Source organism: Notolepis coatsorum, assembly GCF_963971535.1.
Source record: "Notolepis coatsorum genome assembly, chromosome: 1".
Lineage (NCBI taxonomy): Eukaryota > Metazoa > Chordata > Actinopteri > Aulopiformes > Paralepididae > Notolepis > Notolepis coatsorum.
Window position 1 is genome coordinate 33,617,090 of NC_140165.1, and position 24,642 is coordinate 33,641,731.

General features: G+C 43.6%; 1 protein-coding gene across 3 annotated transcripts in view; it reads right to left on the bottom strand.

Annotated features, from left to right (window-relative positions):
- Nucleotides 1-528: 528 nt before the first annotated feature.
- Nucleotides 529-24,642, bottom strand: part of LOC311232901 (carboxy-terminal domain RNA polymerase II polypeptide A small phosphatase 1-like) — a 42,948-nt gene continuing 18,834 nt past the window's right edge. Inside the window, exons 2-8 of one of the 3 annotated variants that reach the window (XM_084319736.1) lie at nucleotides 14,817-14,956; nucleotides 14,467-14,568; nucleotides 10,830-10,886; nucleotides 9,484-9,576; nucleotides 6,795-6,980; nucleotides 5,339-5,513; nucleotides 529-4,922 (exon numbers count right to left, since the gene is read on the bottom strand). In XM_084319736.1, coding sequence (XP_084175862.1) covers nucleotides 5,385-5,513; nucleotides 6,795-6,980; nucleotides 9,484-9,576; nucleotides 10,830-10,886; nucleotides 14,467-14,568; nucleotides 14,817-14,956 — 707 coding nt within the window. In that variant the 3' untranslated portion in view covers nucleotides 529-4,922; nucleotides 5,339-5,384. Of the gene's footprint in view, nucleotides 5,514-6,794; nucleotides 6,981-9,483; nucleotides 9,577-10,829; nucleotides 10,887-14,466; nucleotides 14,569-14,816; nucleotides 14,957-24,642 lie in introns of all 3 variants that reach the window. The other 2 variants (XM_084319737.1, XM_084319735.1) reach the window with 2 other exon arrangements.

The window sequence follows — 24,642 nt, forward strand, 5'->3', positions numbered from 1 at the left end:
TCGGGACAAATCTCCTCTTTCCAATGGCAGAGTTCAATCTGGATTTAGTAATTTCCTTGTGTGAATACTTGCCTTTTTCAGATGCAATGCACAGAGAATTCATATTCATACTCATATTTCGCTAATAAAACTTAAAATTAGGGATGTCCGATATTATCGGCCGATATCGGCATTAAAATGTGATATCGGAAAATATCGGTATCGGTTTTCAAAATGGAATATTCATTTCTATAACCTTTATTTACCCAGGCAAGCAAGTAAGAACAAATTCTGATTTTATTTATTGTCAAAAGTATGGATAATGTTGTGTTAATTCCACAACAAGATATATGTAATGTTAATTACCTGAAATTATTCCATTTTGGGGTGGGGGGGGCCCTGCATATATCGGTATCGGAAATTAAGAGTTGGACAATATCGGTATCGGTAAAAAAGCCAATATCGAGCATCCCTACTTAAAATCATTGGTAAACAAACGTAGTGCTGAAAATATACACTTTGACTGCTGTTTTGATAGGGTTAGGGTCTTTACTCTTGGCTACATTTGAAAAAGAAACAACATGAATTAATATAGATCGATTTATGACGAGCGACAGCATTGACCCATTCATGTACTGGTCACATTATTCAGGAATCCTAAATTTGAAAGAAAAAGTTATCCAAATGGAAAGCCAATCTTTGAAAAACATTACATTAGTACAAGGTGCAATGCAGGTTTTTAACTTGAATTGTAAGGAGTGAGGAAATAACAATAAAATGGGGAGAGGTTAATTGTGAAATATTTAAAAGGTGCTATAGATAACATTCAGCCACCAATCAGGTGCATTCCACATGGGGAATGGGACATGCAAACAACAATAATCAGCAATACTTTTATTCTGAACCTTTCTAAAGGCTCTGTGGTTGCATTATTTAGAATATATATATATTACTCTACATAAATATGGTATCTATAGCACCTTTAAGTAACCCCTCCCCTGGAAGAATAGAAATACTTCACAAACTAAGTGGTTGCATCTTTCATTTAGCATTTATGGAAAAAGAAAGTCATTATTACATACAGTTCAATACAATTTGGTATGATAAAAAAAACTAGGTTACATCTATTCAAATCATGAGTACAGTAACATGAATATTCCATATATTAATGTAATTTGTTTGCTTTATTACTGTGCAAAACAAAATATACATATCTATTGAATGTGTAAGAAGTACAGTAATGGGGGGATGGGGCCCCCATTGTGACAGAACACTCATTTTAAAATGCAAATCAAAGAAGTGACAAGCAACTGAAGTGGATATTCCTATAAATAACCATTTCTGCTTTATCCTGATTTCCAAAACGCACAAAAAGAAATTCACCGAAACAAAGACATATGATAAATGGCTTACATAAATCAGATATACTCGTGTATATTTTCTAATTGTTTACCCTGTTATGTACAACAGTAGATAGCCTTTTTTTCTGGTGTACTGTATGTTATAGTTTAGCCATCAATCGCTATGTGAGGTAACCAACCACATCTTGCGTTACAACTGCAAGAACCACGCTTCCCTGTCGGAAAACAGTATCAGACGAGAACTCTCTTGTAGAAGGAAATCTGAAATAAAATCAGAGTGATTATCAAAAAAATTTAAATTACAAGAAATCTTAAATTTGATTGATGACAATTTGTTAAGACAGACAAATTGTGATATTTCTTAATACTGATTCTGTAGATTTATCTGTTATCCTGGCCATGCTAGTTAATGTTCCCTCTTGTTTAACAAGCCTGTTATCTAGGCCCTTAGTCAAATCCCAACATTGCATTAATCGGTGTCAACAGGTGGTATTACCAATGAAAACATCCATTATCAATCCAAAAGGGTAAATATAAAAACCTTTTTTTTTAAACTCATAATATATAGTAACTTGAGACAGAAGACATCATTACAGACCCAAGGCATCACCACTACGGTCTCTCTCTGAGTGGGCTGAATAAAACAATGTTAGCACAACAGATTTTTAAAGGCGTGTCCATGCTTTCCAGGTACAAAGACCTGCGTGTTGTCGAGTTCTCATGACCTCATCTTTTCCTAATCAGTTTTATTGTCAAGTTATGAAATGCTTTCAAGCCGATATGTACCGGTTAGAGGAAACAAGGTGAACCTTAAAGAACAAAAGTAACTTGTCGCAAGCATGAAGCATCACCTTTCGCATTATAAAATGTAACCACCACTCAACTGCAGTCATTTAATGCTGCTGAGATTTCAAGTTTGTTTGTGGTTATATAAACAAAGAGGACATGCGTTGCACAAAAAAAGAAAATACATAAACTCAACTGAGGCCACTGTAATGCCGCGTTCAGAGTCAGACAGAGAAAAACTCTGTCTCGCTGTACTCCAAGTTTCACTACTTGACTTGAAACCGCTGTGAAGATATGGAATTATGTTTGGTCTCAACAGTAGCATAGTCGACATTTGCACAAACTGGACGACTTCTAATCGTAACCTCCTCAAGATAATCGTATAGGCTACCGGGCATTAATTAATAGCGGTCTATTTTGTATGTTTTGGAAAGAGTGCGCCCACGTTCGCTTCATTTCTGCAGCCGAATTCCTTGCTCTAGCCCACACATTTTCAATGTCAGTGAGCGCCTCTTCCGCCTACTGCAAAACTGCGTCCCTCTCGCTCAGTTCGCCTCCTTCTCTTGACTGCATGCAATCATCATGTCACTTCTACTTTGCTCTAGGCGGCCAATCTGAACACACATAAGAATGACACGTCGACACGCGTGTACAAAGATGACAACGCTGCAACAAGAAATACCTTGTTTTCATTAATGCACATACAAATCATCCCTCCTCTCACCTATGGTACCATCTATCCATGACATCTAATGGCACACAGAGATTAGAATGCACCTAGCTGGCCTTTACTTAGTGGTCTGTTTAGCTACAGTTTGTAGCAGGGTTGGGATCAATTCACATCATTCAGGAAGTGGATTCTCTCTCTCAAATTCAAACATTGAAAACATTCAGCGTGACAAGGTTGTACCCTCCGACCTAATGAAAAGTAAATGAAAATGGAGATTCTATCATCAGCAATATAACAGCAAATTCAGTTTTGAATGTGAATTGATCCCGACCCTGCTTTGGAGCTCCCTGTTCTTTAACGGCAGTGTTTTCATTGTCCCCCAGTTTGCAACTGATGTGCATCTGATTTTGAAGCGTCAGGGTTAGGAAAATCACCTAGTTCACACACTGAAACCATCCAACATTTGAGTGCTGTACAATTGTTACATTTTTTGTTACATCAGGTAGGCCAGTGGTTCCAAAACCTTTTTTGACCAAGGCACCCCTGAAAATAGTTTTCCTCCACGGCACTCAAACTTAAAAATGTAAATAAAATGCATGTTTTGCAACATGTCAAATATTAAACTATTTGACTTATAGAATGTACTTAAAAATTATAAATGAGTCACACCACTTTCAGAATACAATTCCATTGAACTAATTGACAACTTGTCCTTATGAGCAAATAAGAATTTTCAATGACAATAAGTAATACAGTAGATAGAATTAAAATCATTTAGCAGAGTTAAAAACACACAGGCATAGGCTATGATGATATTTAAAAAATATTAACTTGTGCTTCTGAGAGAGCAGAGAGAGATTGTGGAACTTGCATGCATGCACTCTCTCTCTCTCTCTCTCTGTCCGTTGACATTCCGGGACATTTGTCTCCAGAAGACAAAAGCTGTCCAAACTCAGTTTCCTGTGTGCTGCTGGCACAGCGCTAAGACGCAGTGTGGAGACAGGTCTGGCAACGAGAGACTAGTGTGAGATAACTCTGCGAGTCCTTCCTGGGCGGCCAAACTAGCTCTTCCTGGGCGGCCAAACTAGCAGCTGATACTGTGTAGAGAGCTAGGATCACGGAGCTAATCGTAGTCCTCATTCATACTGTAGGGGGTAATATTAGACTCGAGACTCGAGTGGGAAACACTTGGTTGAAAGTTGAGAAACTCTTTGCATTCAGTGGCAAGTATAGCCTATTAAATGTGAAATACCATTTTTAAATTAGGAACAGTATGTGTTTATTCAGCTTACAAACTGAGTTTCGACATGCATTTAAATAACGTTTTTAGAAGCCGTGTGGTACAATGGATCATGTAGAATTAGAAGGCGAAATGAGCAGATTGTGGCGGCACCCCTGGACAGTTCCCACGACACGCCAGGGTGCTACGACACCCACTTTGGGAACCACCGTCGTTGCACTTGAGCTAAAAATCACTATCCAAGCCACGATGAAAACAAGGCCAGTACTACGAAATAGATTATCTTTATAAAGTGCAGTCCAGTCTGATATTGCTTGGTTATATGAGTGCGTTAAAAGGTACCCATATTTCTACCTGCTATTACTGTCCGGCTTGATAAAAAGAAAATACAAATAAAAATTGAAATCTTTTTTCTTTTTTCTATGCGATAATAGTACTGTAACTTGACAATAACAGTATTATAATCCACAAACTCTGAACAATGAAGGGGAAAAAACGAGGCCCATGCGTCTTGAGTTTCAATCTGAAAAAAAGAAAGAAAGTAAGTCACAGAAGAGTACTCCAGACTCATAAAAGGGGAAAACTGTAAAAATGCTACAAGAAAAAAATAAAGAGGGTGTATAACAACAATAAAACCTTTTCTTTTCCCCGCTCCTATAAATTGCTTGAACGCACAAATCAATTGCTTGGCAGTGACACAAGATTCATCAACTTTATTCGCCCCCCCCTGAGGGGGACCCGGTCCAAAAAGTCCTCCCGTTACTAATCCTGCGCTCCTCGTCCTCCCTACTTCAGTCTCCACGCTATACGAGTCAAGTCCATTTCCAGTAGCCGCTCTGTGCAGAGAACGCATAACCGCAGACGCCCTCTTTATCCTGTAGCTTCACTGAGATGTGAGGGAGAGAGAAGAAAAAGAAAAAAGGTGCTGAAAAAACGTTGGCCTTTCCTCCGAGATGTCCACCCCTTCATGTCAATCATTCCACAATGGATCGTCGAGGATCGATGGGGGGGGGGGGGGGGGGGTCAGTTATAACACAAAGTCACATGGTTCTCCCCATTCCACTGGGAGGGGGGGGGGGGGGGGGGGGTCAGTATTGGCACAGTGGGGGGCCTAACATCTCCCAAACATGAATTCCACTGTTCTATCGTGTTAAAGGGCCAACGGTTGTGAAGGCACAGGGTCGGTGAGCTTTTAGGAAGTCTGCTTCGTTTTTTTTCCCTCCCTTTACTTTTTTCAGTTTTGTTAACGGAGTAATAGCCTGGGTGCTGTGGAGTTGCCGTGTTACGGGTGCTGGTATTCACTTTGTTCCGGATGGGGACGACGACGACGGGAGCGGCGTGCTGCCTGCTAGCTGGAGGACCCTTGCTGCTTGAGGATGCTGTACACGTTGTCCACTCTGCTCAGCCTCTCGAAGAACGGGATGAGGTCCAGGAGCTCCGTGTCGGACATGTCGTCGAACCACGAGGCCACGGGCACCTGAGTGACACAGGAGAGAGAGAAGAGAAGAGAAGAGAAGAGAAGAGAAGAGAAGAGAAGAGAAGAGAAGAGAAGAGAAGAGAAGAGAAGAGAAGAGAAGAGAAGAGAAGAGAAGAGAAGAGAAGAGAAGAGAAGAGAAGAGAAGAGAAGAGAAGAGAAGAGAAGAGAAGAGAAAAGAGAAGAGAAGAGAAACGATCAGGGACCACACTGAAATCAGGTCAAAATTCTATCAATCAAGTGATAAACTGTTGATTTCCATAATTAATTAAGGTAGAAATTGTTGATTGATCCCCAATCAGTCAATCAAGTTTATACAGTTTTGCACTTCATGTTTTACCATTGAGTCAATCAACTTGTTATAAATTGTTGATTTTGCTGGACTGCACAGTGTGACAAGGGGGGAAAGGTACGTGGAGAAACAGAGTGGGACGTACAGGTCAGCCTGCCGCTCCCTTTATGAAGGGGACAGGTCAGCCTGCCGCTCCCTTTATGAAGGGGACAGGTCAGCCTGACGCTCCCTTTATGAAGGGGACAGGTCAGCCTGACGCTCCCTTTATGAAGGGGACAGGTCAGCCTGACGCTCCCTTTATGAAGGGGACAGGTCAGCCTGACGCTCCCTTTATGAAGGGGACAGGTCAGCCTGACGCTCCCTTTATGAAGGGGACAGGTCAGCCTGACGCTCCCTTTATGAAGAGGACAGGTCAGCCTGATGCTCCCTTTATGAAGGGGACAGGTCAGCCTGACGCTCCCTTTATGAAGGGGACAGGTCAGCCTGATGCTCCCTTTATGAAGGGGACAGGTCAGCCTGCCGCTCCCTTTATGAAGAGGACAGGTCAGCCTGATGCTCCCTTTATGAAGGGGACAGGTCAGCCTGACGCTCCCTTTATGAAGGGGACAGGTCAGCCTGACGCTCCCTTTATGAAGGGGACAGGTCAGCCTGACGCTCCCTTTATGAAGGGGACAGGTCAGCCTGACGCTCCCTTTATGAAGGGGACAGATCAGCCTGACGCTCCCTTTATGAAGGGGACAGGTCAGCCTGACGCTCCCTTTATGAAGGGGACAGGTCAGCCTGACGCTCCCTTTATGAAGGGGACAGGTCAGCCTGACGCTCCCTTTATGAAGAGGACAGGTCAGCCTGACGCTCCCTTTATGAAGGGGACAGGTCAGCCTGCCGCTCCCTTTATGAAGGGGACAGGTCAGCCTGACGCTCCCTTTATGAAGAGGACAGGTCAGCCTGATGCTCCCTTTATGAAGGGGACAGATCAGCCCCCGGACTCTTACCGCGTTGTCTGGGTGGAAGATGTAGGAGGCGGGGGAGTTGTCCAAGATGATGACCTTGTTGAGGGAGCGTCCCAGGCGACTCAGGTCCTTGACGTAGTTGCCGTGGTGGAGGTAGCAGGACTCGCGGAACAGCCGGCAGCGGAACGCGCCCCACTTGTCCAGGAGGTCCGACACGGGGTCCGCGTACTGCCACGGCAACACGGAGGAGCGGCGTTACAATGGAGATAAAGGGTTGATCGCACAGAGGACATTTCATTCCCACTGCACAGTAGATGCATAATTGATCATCTCAAAGGGATTAGTGGAGTATTTTTCTGTTACTCAAGTGAAGTCTAGGCTAATCCATCATTATCAAAAGGCTAATAAAAAATGTATTTAATGCTAGCTCAGTAGTGGGTGGTGGGCTGGATAACCTAGAGATAACCTTAGAGGTGGTGGCTGAGAGGAGGATGAGGAAAAAGCTAGAAGCCATCCTGGAGAACCCCTCTCACCCCCTCTACGAGGAGCTAGCCAGAATGAACAGCCTAAGACAATCCCCCCCCCCCCCCCCCCCCCCCCCCCGACACACCACAAACCGTCTGGGCCGGTCCTGGCAGCCATCAGGCTCTACAACAAAGGGCTTGGACGGCCGTATCTGCTGCCAGAACGATCACCGTCAGAACTCGGGACTTGAGAACTAGAGACTCACATCACCGTACTGACTATCTTGTATTTTGCACTAGAGACTCATATCACTGGACTCTCATCACTGGACTATCTTGTGTTTGTACTTTCTTTTTATATTATATTGTATTTGTATCTATAATTTTAAGTGTATCTATAGTGTATATAGCATCACACCTGGACAAGAGGCAGGGGAACTATGTGAGAATGCTATTCATCGACTACAGCTCGGCATTCAATACCATAGTCCCCTCCATACTCATAGCCAAGCTCAGGGACCTGGGCTTGGGCTATGACCTCTGCCAGTGGGTCTTGGACTTCCTGACTGGCAGACCCCAGGTGGTGAGAGCAGGCAACTGCACCTCCTCATCCATCACCCTCAACATAGGGGCCCCCCAGGGCTGTGTTCTGAGTCCCCTCCTCTACTCCCTGTACACACACGACTGTGTGGCTCAGCGGAGTAGCAATACAATCATCAAATTTGCTGACGACACAGTGGTGGTGGGCCTGATCTCTGCCAACGACGAGAGGGCCTACCTGGAAGAGGTCAAGGTCCTGGCGGGATGGTGCCAGGAACACAGCCTCTCCCTGAACGTCAGCAAAACAAAGGAGATGATTGTGGACTTCAGGAGGTCGGGGGTCAAGGACTACAGCCCCCTCAGCATCGACGGGGCACCGGTTGAGAGAGTCAACAGCTTTAAGTACCTCGGAGCCTACATATCCGAGGACTTGACATGGACCACACACATTGACAGTGTTGTGAAGAAGGCACGACAACGCCTCTACTTCCTCAGGCGCCTAAGGAAGTTCCAAGTCAGTCAGAAGATCCTTAAGAACTTCTACTCATGTACAATAGAGAGCATCTTGACCGGCAACATCACCTCCTGGTTTGGGAATAGCACTGCACAAGACCGAAGCAGACTACAAAGAGTGACACGTTCAGCCGAACGCACAATTGGAGGGGGGCTCCCCACCCTCCAGAACATTTACAACAAGCGTTGCAAGGGCAAGGCTAAGAGAATCATTAAAGACTCCAGTCACCCGAACAACTGCCTCTTTGAACTGCTGCGGTCAGGCAAGCGATACCGGAGTCTCAAGGCGAGCACAGAAAGACTCAGAAGAAGCTTCTATCCCCAGGCCATCAGGCTGCTAAACGAACAATGAATGAACACTACACAACAACAACCACCAAACGCACATAGCACACACATCCACACGCACACACTCACTTTAAACAAACACACTGTAGCACCCACTCCACACACTTTATAGCACACACCCACTTTAAACAAACACACTGTAGCACCCACTCCCCACACTTTATATTTATTGATGAAGGATTGCACTACAACTCGTACACCTTACTGTAAATTGTACCTAAAATTGTACCTCATCCCATTTCTGCTTTGCACTAGATAGTACTGTACATTAGTACACTGCATAGTATTGTATATTATATGGTAACTCAGAACATTGTACATATGTCTATACCGAACACTGTGACCTCATTTTTCTTCTTCTAAATTACATGCTATATTATGTTTGATACTATCTTGTCTAGCACAGTCTCTGGAGCGTAACAGTAAGAAGCATTTTGTATGAAAGTATTCTGTACTTCTGTATGACAACTATTAAAGAACTTGAACTTGAACTATAGATACTGGACTGTATAGGACTGTGAAGCTATGTATCCCCCCCCATGCTGCTTTGACACCCGAATTTCCCCAAGGGGATTAATAAAGGATCATCTTATAAAAAAAAAATCGAATATATTAATTAAAAGGTCTACTGCCATCCATTTGTACATTCTATAGCGTCATTCAACTGAAAATAATGCTCTTCAGGTAGAAACATGAGATATGCTTCAGTACGACAATCACCGTCAAATGTTGCTCCCCCCCCCCCTTTTTTTCAAATTGCTCGTGCAAAATTGTGTTTCAGTAGATTCTTCACCGTGGATTTCAGAAAGGACCAATTAGCCGCTATAGGAGGGGTCGTCTACACAACGTACTAAGGGTTCTCTCACCTTGGCTAGGCTGGCAGTGAACAGGACACACTCAAAGAGTTCTCCCATCCTCTTCAGGAACTCGTCCACGTGCGGCCTCTTCAGCACGTACACCTGGAGTCCGCGGGTTCACCAAGAGGAACCCAGCGTTAAATCATCGAGATGGAGATCAATTATGAATCTGCAAACAAAGCCTTTGCTGCTTTTGGCTAAAAAAAACCTTGCATCCCTGATTTCTGTGATTTTCATGTCTTCTCCAGAGAGAGACAAGAAGATAGATACCAGTTTCCTCTCCGTGCGTTCAGTAGAAAGCTATCTGGCTGCATGTTAGCTAGCTTAGCACAATGAATGGAAGCGGACATGACCGGTTAGCCTTCGGGAGAGGTGTTAGTTGGACAATGCCTAGGCTAACCGGTCATGTCCGCTTCCATTAATTGTGCTAAGCTAGGCTAACGTGCAGCCAGATAGCTTTCTACTGAACGCACAGAGAGGAAACTGGTATCTATTTTCTTGTCTCTCTCTGGAGAAGACGGTAAGCTAATTTCCCAAAATGTTGGCGTGTTTCTTTAAAACTTCAAAATACAATATTGATTAGGGCAGTCCCCGACTAAGGATTTGGATAGTCGACTTTGATTGGCCGAAATTAAAAATAAAAATATCATTCCATTTGGGCTGTGGGGGGTGCTTAATGTCTGAAGGAGTCGACGGAAGGCTTCTTGTCCTCTGCAAAAGCATGCAATTGGTCCACTGATGGATACATCTTGATATTTGTCTAGTCTAGTGTGTTCATTAGATGGGTGAAATCCTCTTTCAGTGCCTCTGTGCCTGTTTTCTTAGGCAGTTAGCCTCTGGTATGCGTGCCATTAGCGTTAGTAACGCTTCTAGGCCTCTTTTCTTTTGGAAAGAATGATAAACATTTTCATTTTTTTTAAATAATAAAAACAAAATTATAATATATATATATTTTTTTTGCATTCAACTAAGAGGTTCGCAGTCGACTACGGCTCATTTCGATCGATTAGTCGAATATTAGACTAATAGGGGTCAGCCCTAATATTGATTATTTAATTCCTACAAAAGTATACCTTTGGAGATACACGGTTGTTGGCTTATACAACTCATTTAGACCAACGACACAACAACAATCTGCATTCGTTTCTTTGGAATCCCTCTTGAATCTTCCTCCCGCGGCGTCTGTGACCGAGGGCAGCGTTCCTGAACCAAGTCATCCGGAATAGGCTCTGCTTGTCTGAACAAACCTATCCTGGATTACTTGAATCAGGCCCGAGCCAAGACCCGGGAAACGTCATCCATCTTCAAAGACCCCTAGGATAAAATGCTAACGTGGACCATATGGACATCCTTACCTGGTGGACCGTTCCATCGATCTCCACTGGAATGATGAAGTCTGCGTTGTTCACAGGCTGTGTGAGGTAACAAAAACAACAGATTAAAAGGTGCCATATTGTGAAAAACTCACTATTTCAGTGCTTGTGCGGTACATACAGTACATATGCCTGGGTCTCTGATGGGCCTAACACTCAAACTGTGAAGTAATTTAGCACCCAGCCCATATTCAGAGACTGTGCCTTTAAATGTGTCATTTGGACTCTTTTCTACCTAAAGTTGAACATAAAAAAAAATTCTGACAACATTTTAACGGTAAGTGTGATATGATATTGCTGGATCTGGAGTCATATTTGATCTGCAACGCCTAGTTTGACAGTTTGATCTGAATTTCGTTCTACGGTACAGGCTCGTACAGCATTGCTAGATTTGTACAATCAAGGCAGCTCGCTCATTACAGACAACAGAAAAAGCCTGTTGAGAACAGGACTGAAACAGAGATGCTAAAATGCATAATGTGAGTATTTTTACATATTTATGGAACCTCAAAGACCTACCGTACTTTTCGCACTATAAGCCGCACCTGACTATAAGCCGCAGCAGCTAAATTGAACGATGTGTACATATATAAGCCGCACTGGACTATAAGCCGCAGGTGTTTTAATGTTTAATTACCATATGTAATTAGCATTGGGACACAATACTGTCGGACAAATAACAAGAATTAACTCATTTACAAGTTGTATTAAGTTTAGCAAATAAGGGAACAGATAAATAACATTTCAATGCAGTCAAAAAAGCAATATTTAGATTTTTACATTTTCGGGTTTGGTCACGTTGAGTCACATATAAGCCGCACCGTTATATAAGCCGCAGGGTCGAAAAATGGGGGAAAAAGCTGCGGCTTAATTATAGTCCGAAAAGTACGGTATTTAACTGATTGAAAAATACTACAATATGGGCCCTTTAACAAACAAGTCTGAGGCCTCAAACTACTTCCTCCGTAGAGTGTGTGACTGTGTGTGTGACTGCATGTGTGACTGCGTGCGTGCGTGCGTGCGTGTGTGTGTGTGTGTGTGTAGCAGTCTGAGATCAGGCAGCACTGGTGTGGACTCAGACTACAGGGAAAGCTAGCTTGTTTGGAGTTTGCTGACCACTCGGTCTCACACTCAGTGTATAAGAACGCCGCTGTTGGTGAGGATGTTTTAAAATTTACCATCAAAGCAAGACTGCAGGTATTACCTACTCAATACAATCTGTCCACTTGGTATCCTCAAACTCACATTCTGTTTAAACCATCAGGATTCCCAACACCTAGAATCCATTGCACACATAACAAACGGATGTAATGCATACAAACACCTGTACATCGCTCGTCATGACCGTATTGTGGACATTGTGTCTGATGCGGTACGGAACATATCACCATCTAGTGCAGCAATGTACAAACATGCCAGAGTGAAACCAGAGTGGTTTGGCCTTACCAACGATGTTTTTACTAACATACCAAATACACCGGATGTTGTTTTTGTTGACACCAGCCACAGGGAGGTGCTGGTCATAGAAGTAGGCTATACCTTTGATCTGTACATGGACCAGGCCTTCCGGGACAAGTATATCAAATACCAACCACTGCTCAGTGTGATGGCTGACCTTGGGTATAGGTGTAGATATGGTGTACTTGTGTTTGGAAGTCTTGGCCATGTACACAAATGCACCATGACCGGTCTGAGAATTGCTGCAATGTCTAAAAGAAAAGACAAACAAATTTGCAAATATTGCTCTGTCTCAGCTATTATTGGCAGCTTAGCCACATGGAGAAAGAGGTGCTATGTGTACCCTTAAGTGTTCAGTGCTGCTTGGCCCCGATACATTTGATTCCCTGTTTATGTAATATAATTTGTGGAACCAAATAAAGTATTAAAATGTGTGTGTGTGTGTGTGTATTTGGGGAAAGAAAACCAGCTCGTCTGGGTTTGACATCTGTCAACCATGAGAGAAATGTCACTGGCAACGCCAACAACAACCAGTTGGGAGAAAGTCTCTAGACCTTGTAGAGTGCTTCTACCATAACTATCGGATGAAGTAATGGCAAAAAAAAATAATAATAATAATAATAATAATAATAAAAAACATTTCCATAAACAGAACAATAGCTGCATCAAGACCATAACACATGCAGAGATACGTGGAGAGACGGTTAACATCTGAACTGGTACACGGACATAGAACATAATATTGGCAAAGAACATAGTGATTGGGCTGGAAGAGCGGTCTGTACGGTTTAGAAAGACCACTCCTGACTGAAGGGTCACAGGTTTGATTCCTTGCAATAGCTTTATGTGCTCATCCCTGATGGAAGACACCTGCTCTGGGGATACTGCAAATGGCTGACCCAAACGCAGAGACTTCCTCTGGTGAAAGCAAATGCCTGCATGTATGGCTGTGTTTCTCAGAGCAATGTGTGAAGAATTAAAACTCCTAATTAGTAATTACACTGTGTGGAAGATCCAAATCCAGGGCTGGTCAGTAGCTCAATAACGGCTCTACTGAGGTTGACTCTACTGAGGTTGACTCTACTGAGGTCGGCTCTGAGGTCAGCTCTACTGAGGTCAGCTCTACTGAGGATGGCTATACTGAGGATGGTTATACTGAGGTCTGCTCTACTGAGAATGGTTATACTGAGGTCTGCTCTACTGAGAATGGTTATACTGAGGTCTGCACTACTGAAGCTGGCTCTGAGGTTGACTCTACTGAGGTTGGCTCTACTGAGGTCGGCTCTGAGGTTGACTCTACTGAGGTCGGCTCTGAGGTTGACTCTACTGAGGTTGGCTCTGAGGTTGACTCTACTGAGGTTGACTCTACTGAGGTTGGCTCTGAGGTTGACTCTACTGAGGTTGACTCTACTGAGGTCGGCTCTGAGGTTGACTCTACTGAGGTTGACTCTACTGAGGTTGACTCTACTGAGGTTGACTCTACTGAGGTTGACTCTACTGAGGTTGGCTCTACTGAGGTTGACTCTACTGAGGTCGGCTCTGAGGTTGACTCTACTGAGGTCGGCTCTGAGGTTGACTCTACTGAGGTTGACTCTGAGGTTGACTCTACTGAGGTTGACTCTACTGAGGTCGGCTCTGAGGTTGACTCTACTGAGGTTGACTCTACTGAGGTTGACTCTACTGAGGTTGACTCTACTGAGGTTGACTCTACTGAGGTTGGCTCTACTGAGGTTGGCTCTACTGAGGTTGGCTCTACTGAGGTTGACTCTACTGAGGTCGGCTCTGAGGTTGACTCTACTGAGGTTGGCTCTGAGGTTGACTCTACTGAGGTCGGCTCTGAGGTTGACTCTACTGAGGTTGGCTCTGAGGTTGACTCTACTGAGGTTGACTCTACTGAGGTTGGCTCTGAGGTTGACTCTACTGAGGTTGGCTCTGAGGTTGACTCTACTGAGGTTGGCTCTGAGGTTGACTCTACTGAGGTCGGCTCTGAGGTTGACTCTACTGAGGTTGGCTCTGAGGTTGACTCTACTGAGGTTGGCTCTACTGAGGTCGGCTCTGAGGTTGACTCTACTGAGGTTGGCTCTGAGGTTGACTCTACTGAGGTTGGCTCTGAGGTTGACTCTACTGAGGTCGGCTCTACGCGTTTCTCCTCTTCTCTTACCTTGAAGGAGCTGTGAACTAACGTCTCGTCCAGGTCTATGACCACACAGATCTTTCCAGAATCTTTCGACTTGGCTGCAGGCAGCAGTGGCTTCACCTGAACCTGTCAACACCACAGAGAAGGATATTTTACTCAAAACAACATTTAGCTCGACCTACAAAACCCTCAAAACAATAATAAAGAGAGGGAAGAGACTGAATTTACACCGCCAGCCCAAATCTTTTTCACTTATGTAACAGATGTTATCTTTTCGCTGCTGTCAAAACAAAGACGGAAAAGAACAGAAAAAATGTATTCTTCTCCCGATATAATCCTGGACCAGAGAGACGAGCCGAGAGGTCAATCCCCACCTTGGAGACGGTTCCGTTTTCCTCCACCAGCAGCGGGGCGTTGTTGTTGACAGGCTGCGGCTCCGCCTGGTCGTGACACAGGCAGCAGAAGAGACTGGAGAAGAGGCCGCCGCTCCTGGGCTTCTTAGAGGACGAAGAACCTGAGGGCAGAGGAGTCCCAACATCCAAGTCAAATACGCCTCAGAATACATGACTGATACCGGGCGGAAGTCACTCCGCTCACGTCGTTATTGTTTCCAAATGAACTTGATGTTTGATGAATCCTAACTCAGAAATATTTGTTAAATCGTGGTTGGTTGCAACTTGAAATAAATTTTTTCTCTCAAATTACTTACCGAGTCCACATCAATCTGGATTCAGAGCCAATCACAGCACAGTTTCAGCCACCACATTGATTACTGATGACATAATTTTGGCTTTAGATGATAGGAAACACTGTGCTGCTCTCTTTATAGATCTGTCAAAAGCCTTTGATCATCAACTGCTCTAGTCTAGGGTTGCATGATACACCGATACCCAGCTGTTCAATACTATTTTTTTTTAGTATCGATACTTTTAGAATAATAGCCTGATGCGTATTTTCTATGAGTTGAGGGGAGCTGTGTGTGTGAGTGTGCGAGTGTGCGAGTGTGTGAGTGTGTGAGTGTCCGAGAGTGAGTGAGAGAGCACGCTTTGCGTAGTGGGCGTGTCAATAGTGTCGACACGCAATTGTCATTTCATAATGGACACAGACCAGCGCGGACCTTACATTTTAGAAGCTATGACATCTAGGCGGCCGGGTAGTAGCGCAGTGGACTAAGCATATGTCTACCACCGCAGAGACACTGCTATCGAATCCAGCCGTCAGCGGTGCCTCCGGTAAACAGCGACTCCTACAGGTCGGTCAGGGCGCCTGCACAGCGAGGAAGGGATCTGGGTGAGGTAGTGTGCCCTCCCACTCGTTACACTCACCCAATGAGAGTCCTCGCTGCCAGGTGAAAAGAGACTGCTGGCTGTCTCCTATGTATCGGAGGAAGCATGTGATAGACTTCAGGGCTCCCTAGACCGGCAAGTAGGGGTAAAATGCGCGCAACGACCAGGAAGGGGAAGGGGGAATTGGCATAACGACTAAATTGGGATGGGAGGAAAATACAAGAAAAATAGGAGGAGGGCGGCTAGGTGGCGCAGCGGACATTGCGCTCGTCACCAACGCAAGAGACACCGGGTTCGACTCCGGCTGTCGGCGTTGCCTCCGGCTTGGGCCAGCCGTCATACTAACTCAATTGGCAGAGTTAGCGGGTGGAAGTCGATGGGTGGTAATCTGGACGTTGTGGACAGCGACTCCTACAGGTCGGTTGGGGACGCCTGCACAGCAGAGACAGGAAATGGCGGGGGTAGTGCGAGCCTCCCACACGTTACACCTCGCCAATGAGAGTCCGCGCTGGCAGGTGAAAAGATGTGACAGGCTGCCTCCTCGTGTATCGGAGGGCACACGTGATGCAAGGCTTCTATCCTCCCTACAACCAGCCAGTGGGGGGAATATGCGAGCAACGTTCAAGACAGGGGAGGGGAGAATTGGCACACTGGAATTGGGATGGGAGAAAAATAGAAAAAGGAGAAAAAAGTGGATACAAAAAAGAAGCTATGACATCTAACGTTAGCTCTTCAGCTCTGCGTTCAACAGCCCTGTGACAACTCCTCTCACATCACGAGTCGCGCGGTTTCTATGTAGAGTGAAAACTCAGCGAGCAACAGGTCCAATGAGTCCAACATGCTTTGCATCCTCACCATTCCTTTATGCCCACACCACGGTAAAAACCTTAACTAACGTTAGGTGCTAATGCTAACTAAGCTAAGGTTGTAAACGCTCAAAGGCACAGGGGAGAAATTTTTCTCACATTTGGCTAACAATCCTGATTCCTGAACCTATTTAATTCAAATGGAAGATATTGATTTAAATGTGTGTGTATATATATATATATATATATATATATATATATATATATATATATATATATATATTGCCTTTTTTAAATATATAATTGTATCTCCTGTGCTGGCACAACAAGCACTAACAGTGTGGAGTGGAGAGATTACACAACACATAACAAATGGACATTAGCTCTATAGCAGGGGTCTCAAACTCGCGGCCCGCGGACCAATTGAGGCCCGCTGGATGATATTTTGCGGCCCCCTACTTGACATCAAAGTTTAGTGTTAGTGCGGCCCGTGCGCAACTTTTTGCCGCGTCGTTGTGCGAGTTGGATGTTTTATTTATTTTATCACTTGTAGGCTACCATAGCGCAGGCTCATGACAGCAACGTTATGTTAGTGACTTGGTTGAAACGTGATTCCGGAGTGATACCAAGTGGAAGGAAAATATATCCAGTGCAGTGCGTATGGCAGGCATCCTCGAAATTCTCCGCTATCTCATCTGCAAGCAGACTGTCCGGCTGCACTACTGTCTGTGTCTGTCTACTCTGGTCCAATCACATTCAGCGTCCCGTCAGCTTCCCCCCCCCCCACCCACAGTCTGCGAATCAGAGACAGACTAGGGGAGTAGGGCGGGTCTTCACGGAATGCGTGTCGTCTCTTTCAACGGGTCCCAGTCAGAGCGAGTTGACAGCGCATCTATAGGTAGTCTAATCTGCAGGTACTGTAGCGAGTAGCCTAGTTCCAAGTTTTATCTCTGTGAGATAAATGTAGCTAGTAGCCTAGTTTCGCCAGCAGGCAGCTAGTAGATAAATGTGGCATGTTCAAAGATGGTCAGTAAAAGAAAAGTCGACAGTGAAAATCACTGCAATTCAAAGATGAATGGACTGAAAAATATGCGTGCATCCTCCCAGCACCAAACCAATGTGTCTAATATGCCAAGAAACGGTAGCTCTTGTGAAGAGTGGCATATTTGAAAAGCCACTACGAAACAAAACAGTTATTTTGATGCAACATTTCCTCAAATTCAGTGCTAAGAACCACAAAAATAAATGGAATGAAATCATCATATCAAGCTACAAGCAGAATTATTGTTAAAGCTATGTCACAACGAGAAAAAGCAACCAAGAAGTCCTCACTCAGTGGCATGGGTGTTGGCTAAAAACAAGTAGCCATTCTCTGATGCATAAATAATAAAAATGTATGACTGAAGTGATGGAGACGATGTTTGAAGGCAAACAAAAGCAAATTCTCCTCAGATAGCACAGCAACCAGAATAACTGAAATACTGGCTGATGATTTGATTAAACAGCTTTGTGATAGAATAGAAAAAATGCACAGTGCATTTCCATAGCTGTGGATGAGTCCACTGACACCACTGAGAATGCTCAGTTGCTGGTGTTTGTGAGGTTTTAGTGAGGTTGTGAGAAGATCAGTTGTACTTTTTTTTTGAATACTTTAAACCCTTTTGTGGAATATTTGATGCGGCCCAGCCTCACCCAGACTCTACCTCCAGCGGCCCCCAGGTAAATTGAGTTTGAGACCCCTGCTCTATCTATAGTATATAGCTCAGCAGCTATAACAAAATCAATTGATTATTTACGTTTCAACAGTGTCAAAATATTAATTAGAATTTTTGAATTGTCCATGTTCTGTCATCTAATAATATATTCCATAACTTTTCCTGATATTTTAGGTTTTTGCTGTGGTATCATTTTTTTATCTGTATTGTGATACTTAGGCTGGTATCGGTTTCGAAGTCAAAATGTTGGTATTGTGACAACACTACTAGTGACATACAGCAGCTACTGTACTTAGGGTTGCATGATACACAGATACCAGAAGAGTATCACGATACCCAGGCATCAAAAACAGTCCAATACTCTATTTTATTAGTATCGATACTTTTAGAATAATAGCCTGATGGTGCATTTTCTATGAGTTGAGTAGATGCATGACAGGAGCAGACCAGTGTGTGTGTGTGCGAGAGAGCACACGCTTTGCGTAGTGGGTGTGTCAGTTTATAAAACTATTTTCCCTGTTCTGTCATCTAATATTATATTCCATTACTTTTCCTTTAAAATGTTTGGTTTTTGCTGTAGTATCGTTTTAGTATTGGCATGGATAGTGGTGCATGTGATTGTTTTCAGGATTATCCATCTTCTAGAATGTCAGTGTGTGAAATCTGAATTCTTGTCCATAATTAAATGTAACACTGTTCAGTTGGCCACTGAGAACTTGCAGATTTCTTTTAAAGTTCCCCAGGAAGCTTTTTATAAAATCTTAAAATTAGCCCTCAATGCTAGTAAAACTAAATGTATGCTGTTCTCCAAAGCCAGAAATGTTGATTATGATGAAGTGCATATATCTACCATAAACATAACATTGAGAGTCACGGAGTATAAATATCTTGGCTTGTGGCTCAATGAGAAGTTTTCGTTTATGTTCCATGTGGATATTCTTGCTTCCAAGCTGCAACAGAAAACTGGCTTCCTGTTTTCTTATCAATTTTGGACGATGGTGATGTGATTTATAGGCTGCGGCTTCAACTCTTAAACCGCTGGACTCAGTCCATCATTCTGCCTTCAGATGTATTACTGGTGACAGATGTGATACCCACCACTGTGTCCTTTATGAAACGGTACCGTTGGATGGCCTTCTCTGGTTGAAAGGCGTAATTATCATTGGTATTTATTTATTTTTAAAGCCCTTATTGGTAAACTCCCCCCTTACATCACAACACTGTTGGAATGGAATCTTGGAACCTATTCTACATGTTCAAATGACTGGCTGGTTCTTAGGATTCCTCGAGTTTGCTCTGAACTAGGAAAAACTGCTTTTTCCTTTGATGCTTCCAACACCTGCAATGCCCTCCGACTGATTCTGAAGCTGAAGGTCCTTCCTTCTTTTGCTGCATTTAAAAGTATGACCTCTGACCACTGTGTGTCAACTTGTAAGTTACTGTCCTAGTGTCTATATTATTTCATGTATGAAATTGCTGATGAACTGTGTCTTGTTTTGTAAGCTCATCGTCGCCGTGAAATAGGGTAACCTCAGCGTCTTACGAGTTGAAATAAAGGTTTGCAATTATAAACCGTTGCTTTCCTCGGAAAAAAAAGAAAAGCAAAGTCTGAGGGAAGAAACTGTTTGGATTGGAGGATCAAGAAAAGAGGGCGGGGTTTGAGATAACTCCATTACAAACAGAATTCCTATATACACAGTTGGGTCAACTACTCATTAAAGTATTAAAGTGTAGGAGGACTGAAATCAGGGCGTCCAAACTAGCGAACCTACTTCCTTTAGTCATTTCATTCCAACACAACACCCGGGTGGAAACACGTGTCCAGCAGGAGCTCTTGTGTAACCAGAGAGCACTGATGTCAGCGGCACACATTCCACTTGGGGACATGGCTACTAGTGACCTGGCCACCATGACATCATGCTTCGATATTGTGCTCATGCACTTGTACTCAGATACTACTAAAGAGGTAATAAATCGCAATATAGTCTTACCGAGTATCGCAATAATATCGTATCGTGGGGCCTCTGGTGATTCCCACCCCTACTTGCTATGTGCAAAACAACGTTGTTAAGCTTGTTATTATCTAGTTCAGCAGTTCTCAAACTACGGGGCGCAACCCAAAGTGGTTTGGCTAAATATGCAGGGCTCTACAGTGCGACGAAATTGCTCGCATATGCCCCTAAAAATATGTGTGTGCGAACCATAAAACCCAATTACGCTTTTTTTCTCCGCCGCGAGAAACGTTAAAAAACTACAAGTCCCACATTGCACTCAAGCCAACGGTCCAATCACAGTAGAGTGACGTGACTGGTTTCAAGAGAAAGAAAGCAAATGACCAATCGGAAGCTCTCATTTGGCTTGTTTACTTCCTGAAACGCCACCATTGCGATATGCGAGAGTTTCCTGAGACATGTAACTTCTAGTCTTACCAATAGCAATATATTTTAGAATACCTAGATTTAGCGATAACAATAGTAATATAACGTTAATGCAACAAAACGAATGCCTTGCTTTGTTAATCATAACGTTGATGCTAGGGATGCCCCGATCACGTTTTTTGCCACCGATCACCGATCGTCGTGAGCCATATCGGCCGATACCGATCCGATACCGATCGTTTTTGATTAAAAAGAAATTAAAAATTATTTTATATATATTTTTTTTTAATAAAATATATATATTATATAATTAGACTTGTACTTGTATTATCTGCGAGACATCGCCACCACGCAACAAGTCAAAATGCTCGCTATCTGCAAACAGCTCCACTGTCTGTGTGTACTCTAGTAGCCTCCAGCTACCAAAAAGGATTCTCCGGCGCTGCAGCGGGACCCTATTGGTAACGTTATGCTTTGGTCATTTCACATTCAGCAAGCCCTCAGCTCGAATACGCATTCAATCAATGTTATAATTAAGACATTGATATCAGGAGCTATCTGTAGCTACTGCTAGCCGGCTAGATGACGTTAAGACAACTATTTAGTTCAATCGGACATTTCGTTTTGAACAGTGAATTAACGTCAGCTAACGGAGGTATCAACATGCACTACAAGACTTGCTGGAGCATTTGTTGATATCAGGAGCTATCGGTAGCTAGCCGGCTAAATACCGTTAGACAATGCCTACTAAAAGTGAATAGTTGACTGGGTAATTTTGTTCCCCAGAAGCTCCCCCCTCTGATAGAACAGTCCACATTCATTCGAGCGTCATCTCGCGTCGTCCAGACTCCATGGGCACTATGCGCATGTCCATGCGGAATAGGTGTTTTAAAATGGGCTTTTTCTCTGCCGATTTAGTTCTGATCGATTAGTTATGGGTCACGCCGTGTTCAGGAGAGCGAGGCGCATAAACGTCTATTCGATCATGTCTCTAGCACCCCCACAGCCGTATCGGCAACCACTTCCATCACGGCTCTCGTCCACATCCATTCATTTGACCCCCCCGCAATCTCCTCCCTGATTTCAATGTAACGCGGAAGTGTAGTGGTCTATCTAGACTCAGCAGAGGAGGTCCGCCTCCTCTGTGTTTACAAACTCTACACGGGTACGGGCGGGGCTAGGGAGGAGGAGCAGTTTGCAGGTCCTGTGCGTCTGAGACAAGCGAGTGAGATATCCACTTGATCAGTTTCCGCGATCGGCGAATATGACTAATTATCGGAATTCCCCGATCGCATATTTATACTAATTATCGGCCGATAACGATCGGTGGCCGATCGATCGGGGCATCCCTAGTTGATGCAGTAGCGTATGCCGTTGTGTTGACTGTAACGGACATGATAACAACATAACACTGTGTACACATTCAAATTGCGATAATCGATTCTAACATTTTCAAATCGATGCAGTTGAATTTCCCCCTTAGGATCGATGCATTGTTACACCCCTACACCAAAGTCACTGGCCCACTGTGTATCTGTGTGTACAGCTAACTTGGCTAGCGTTATGAACAGCAGAGGTGGGCAATAGGGTCCAGCTGCAGCGCCGGACGGCCGGAGTGCAAGCGGTGTGACGTAATTGGCAGACTCGACTGTCAATCAATGGTCTACCTGACATGCAAACTCATAAACAATGTTTCTGTACTGGAGGTGTACAGTATTTCAATAGGCAACCCTGAAAGGATTATTTCTCTAGAAGAGCAACACAGCCAAAACATAGGCATTGTATGCATGAAAGGGGCAAAAGCTAAAGTTAAGTGACTGTTACTTTTGTAGCAGTAGTTTGATTTGATAGTTTATTTGATAGGGATAGCACATGTTAATGAACATCAAGTACAAAATACAAAATGTAAACATGCAGGGTTGTAGCAAGAGCTAATTTACACACATGCACACACAGTACAAATATACATTTATTTTTGAAAAAAAAAAAAAATCTTTTACTTGAAATATTTTCACTGTGCTCCTAAATATTTTTGGGTGCTCCTAAATTTCTTTGTGTGCTCCTAACTTTTTTCATTTAGGAGCACCTGTGCCCCTAGTGAAAAAGGTTAGCGTAGGTAGAGCCCCGATATGCCCCGTTTAATAAATGTGTATTGATAACATAGTGCTGTAATTACATTTTCTAATAAATATGCATGATCAAGTTCAACAATGTGCTTTTATTTTGATATTCCTTAATTCCACGTTGAAATTACGCTTTCACACAGGGGCTGTTTGGTCCGGATTATCGGACCAGAATTCGATAGTCCGGTTTTTCGGGTTTGTGTGAATGCGGTCGAACTCGGTCCGCCGGACCAAACTCTGGTCCGCCTGAAAACGTAGGTCTCGGTTCGCTTCATCGGACCAAACACGAACCAAATATAGGAAGTGCTTATTATTACCACTGCTCGCAGCATTCAATGCAAAACAAGCACACTGCATCTATCTCTCTATCTATCTATCTATATATCTAACTGTGCATCTTGGGAAGAAGGAAGAAAAAACGCGGCTTATTATATTGTTATTATTATATATATAACAACGTGGTGTACAAGTTGTTTAGTGAGAGGATGGTGGTAATCGGCTTCAATAGAACAACTCGCCTCCGCTGATCTGGAGTCAGACAGAGCTCGCAGTCCACACACAGACACACACGCGCGCGCGCGCGCACACACACGGGCTCGCAGCCACACACACATTTCCACTGTCCAATAGAGTAGCGCCCTTTTCGACCGCGTGACATTGTTCAGATAGTTTGGTGCGCCTGACAGATTGCTATGTGAACGCAGGCGAACCAAATGAAGAATGCAACAATGTTGCAACTTCACCACCAGAACCGCACCGAGTCCACCAAAACTATATGTGAAAGCGACCTTAAAGTGTGGGGTCGCCAAAGAGAATCCTAAATAAAATGGGGTTGTGGTATAAAAAAGTTTGAGAACCCCTGATCTAGTCCAACTAGATTGAATATCCAGTCAGTTTGTTCAATGTGCCTCATCCTCTGAACATCACAGGGAGGACACAAAACAGCACACAATTAGTCCAACAAACCTGGGAGATGCAGGAGTCACATTTCTTCTCTCTCTCACAGAGCAAACAACTACACTATCTAACATCTATTACCATTCATTATAATTATTACCGGTATCCAAACACACAACACATCATCCCGTTTGCACAAAAAAAGAAAAAAAGAAAAAGCCCAGCTGTTTTGACAGGTCAGTGAGATCACTAGCATACCAAAAGACAGCTGACAGCCTACACATTAGATTTGTTTGGAGAAGTCCTGACATTATATTGGCGACAAGTAGCTGTGTGAACACACACAAATCATATAGCTATTTGTAGGCAACATGCACAACCCATAATAGGTTGGTACACTTGCACATCTAAAATTGAGAATTAAGCCAAGTTTGATGCAAAATTGCAAATGTCCATGCTGCATTACATTTATTTTATTATGTGAGGGGTGAACAATGATATTGGCAGCTCAATGCCCCCAAGAAGCATAACCAGTGAGATGCGGCTGACCATAATGTAAAAGACGTTAGCTGCTAACGTTACTGTGTAAGAGACAGAGAAAGGAAGAGAGTTAGCTTAGCTAGGTTCACATTTAAATTAATTTCAGTTGTAATTTATGTTTCAGATGTGAATTTAAAATGTATGAGCTAGGTCTATATGTTTCTGTTCACTATATGAGCTAGGTCTATATGTTTGTGTTCACTAAGAGCTAGGTCTATATGTTTCTGTTCACTATATGAGCTAGGTCTATATGTTTCTGTTCACCAGCTAGATATATGTTTCTGTTCACATCAGCTAGGTCTATATGTTTTTTCACTATATGAGCTAGGTATATCTGTTCACCATCAGCTAGATCTATGTTTCTGTTCACTGTGAGCTGGCGATAGTGTGGGAGAGGAATTCCCCCGGGGCCAAGAGACATGATTGAGCAGCTTGGAGATACATGAACATATGCA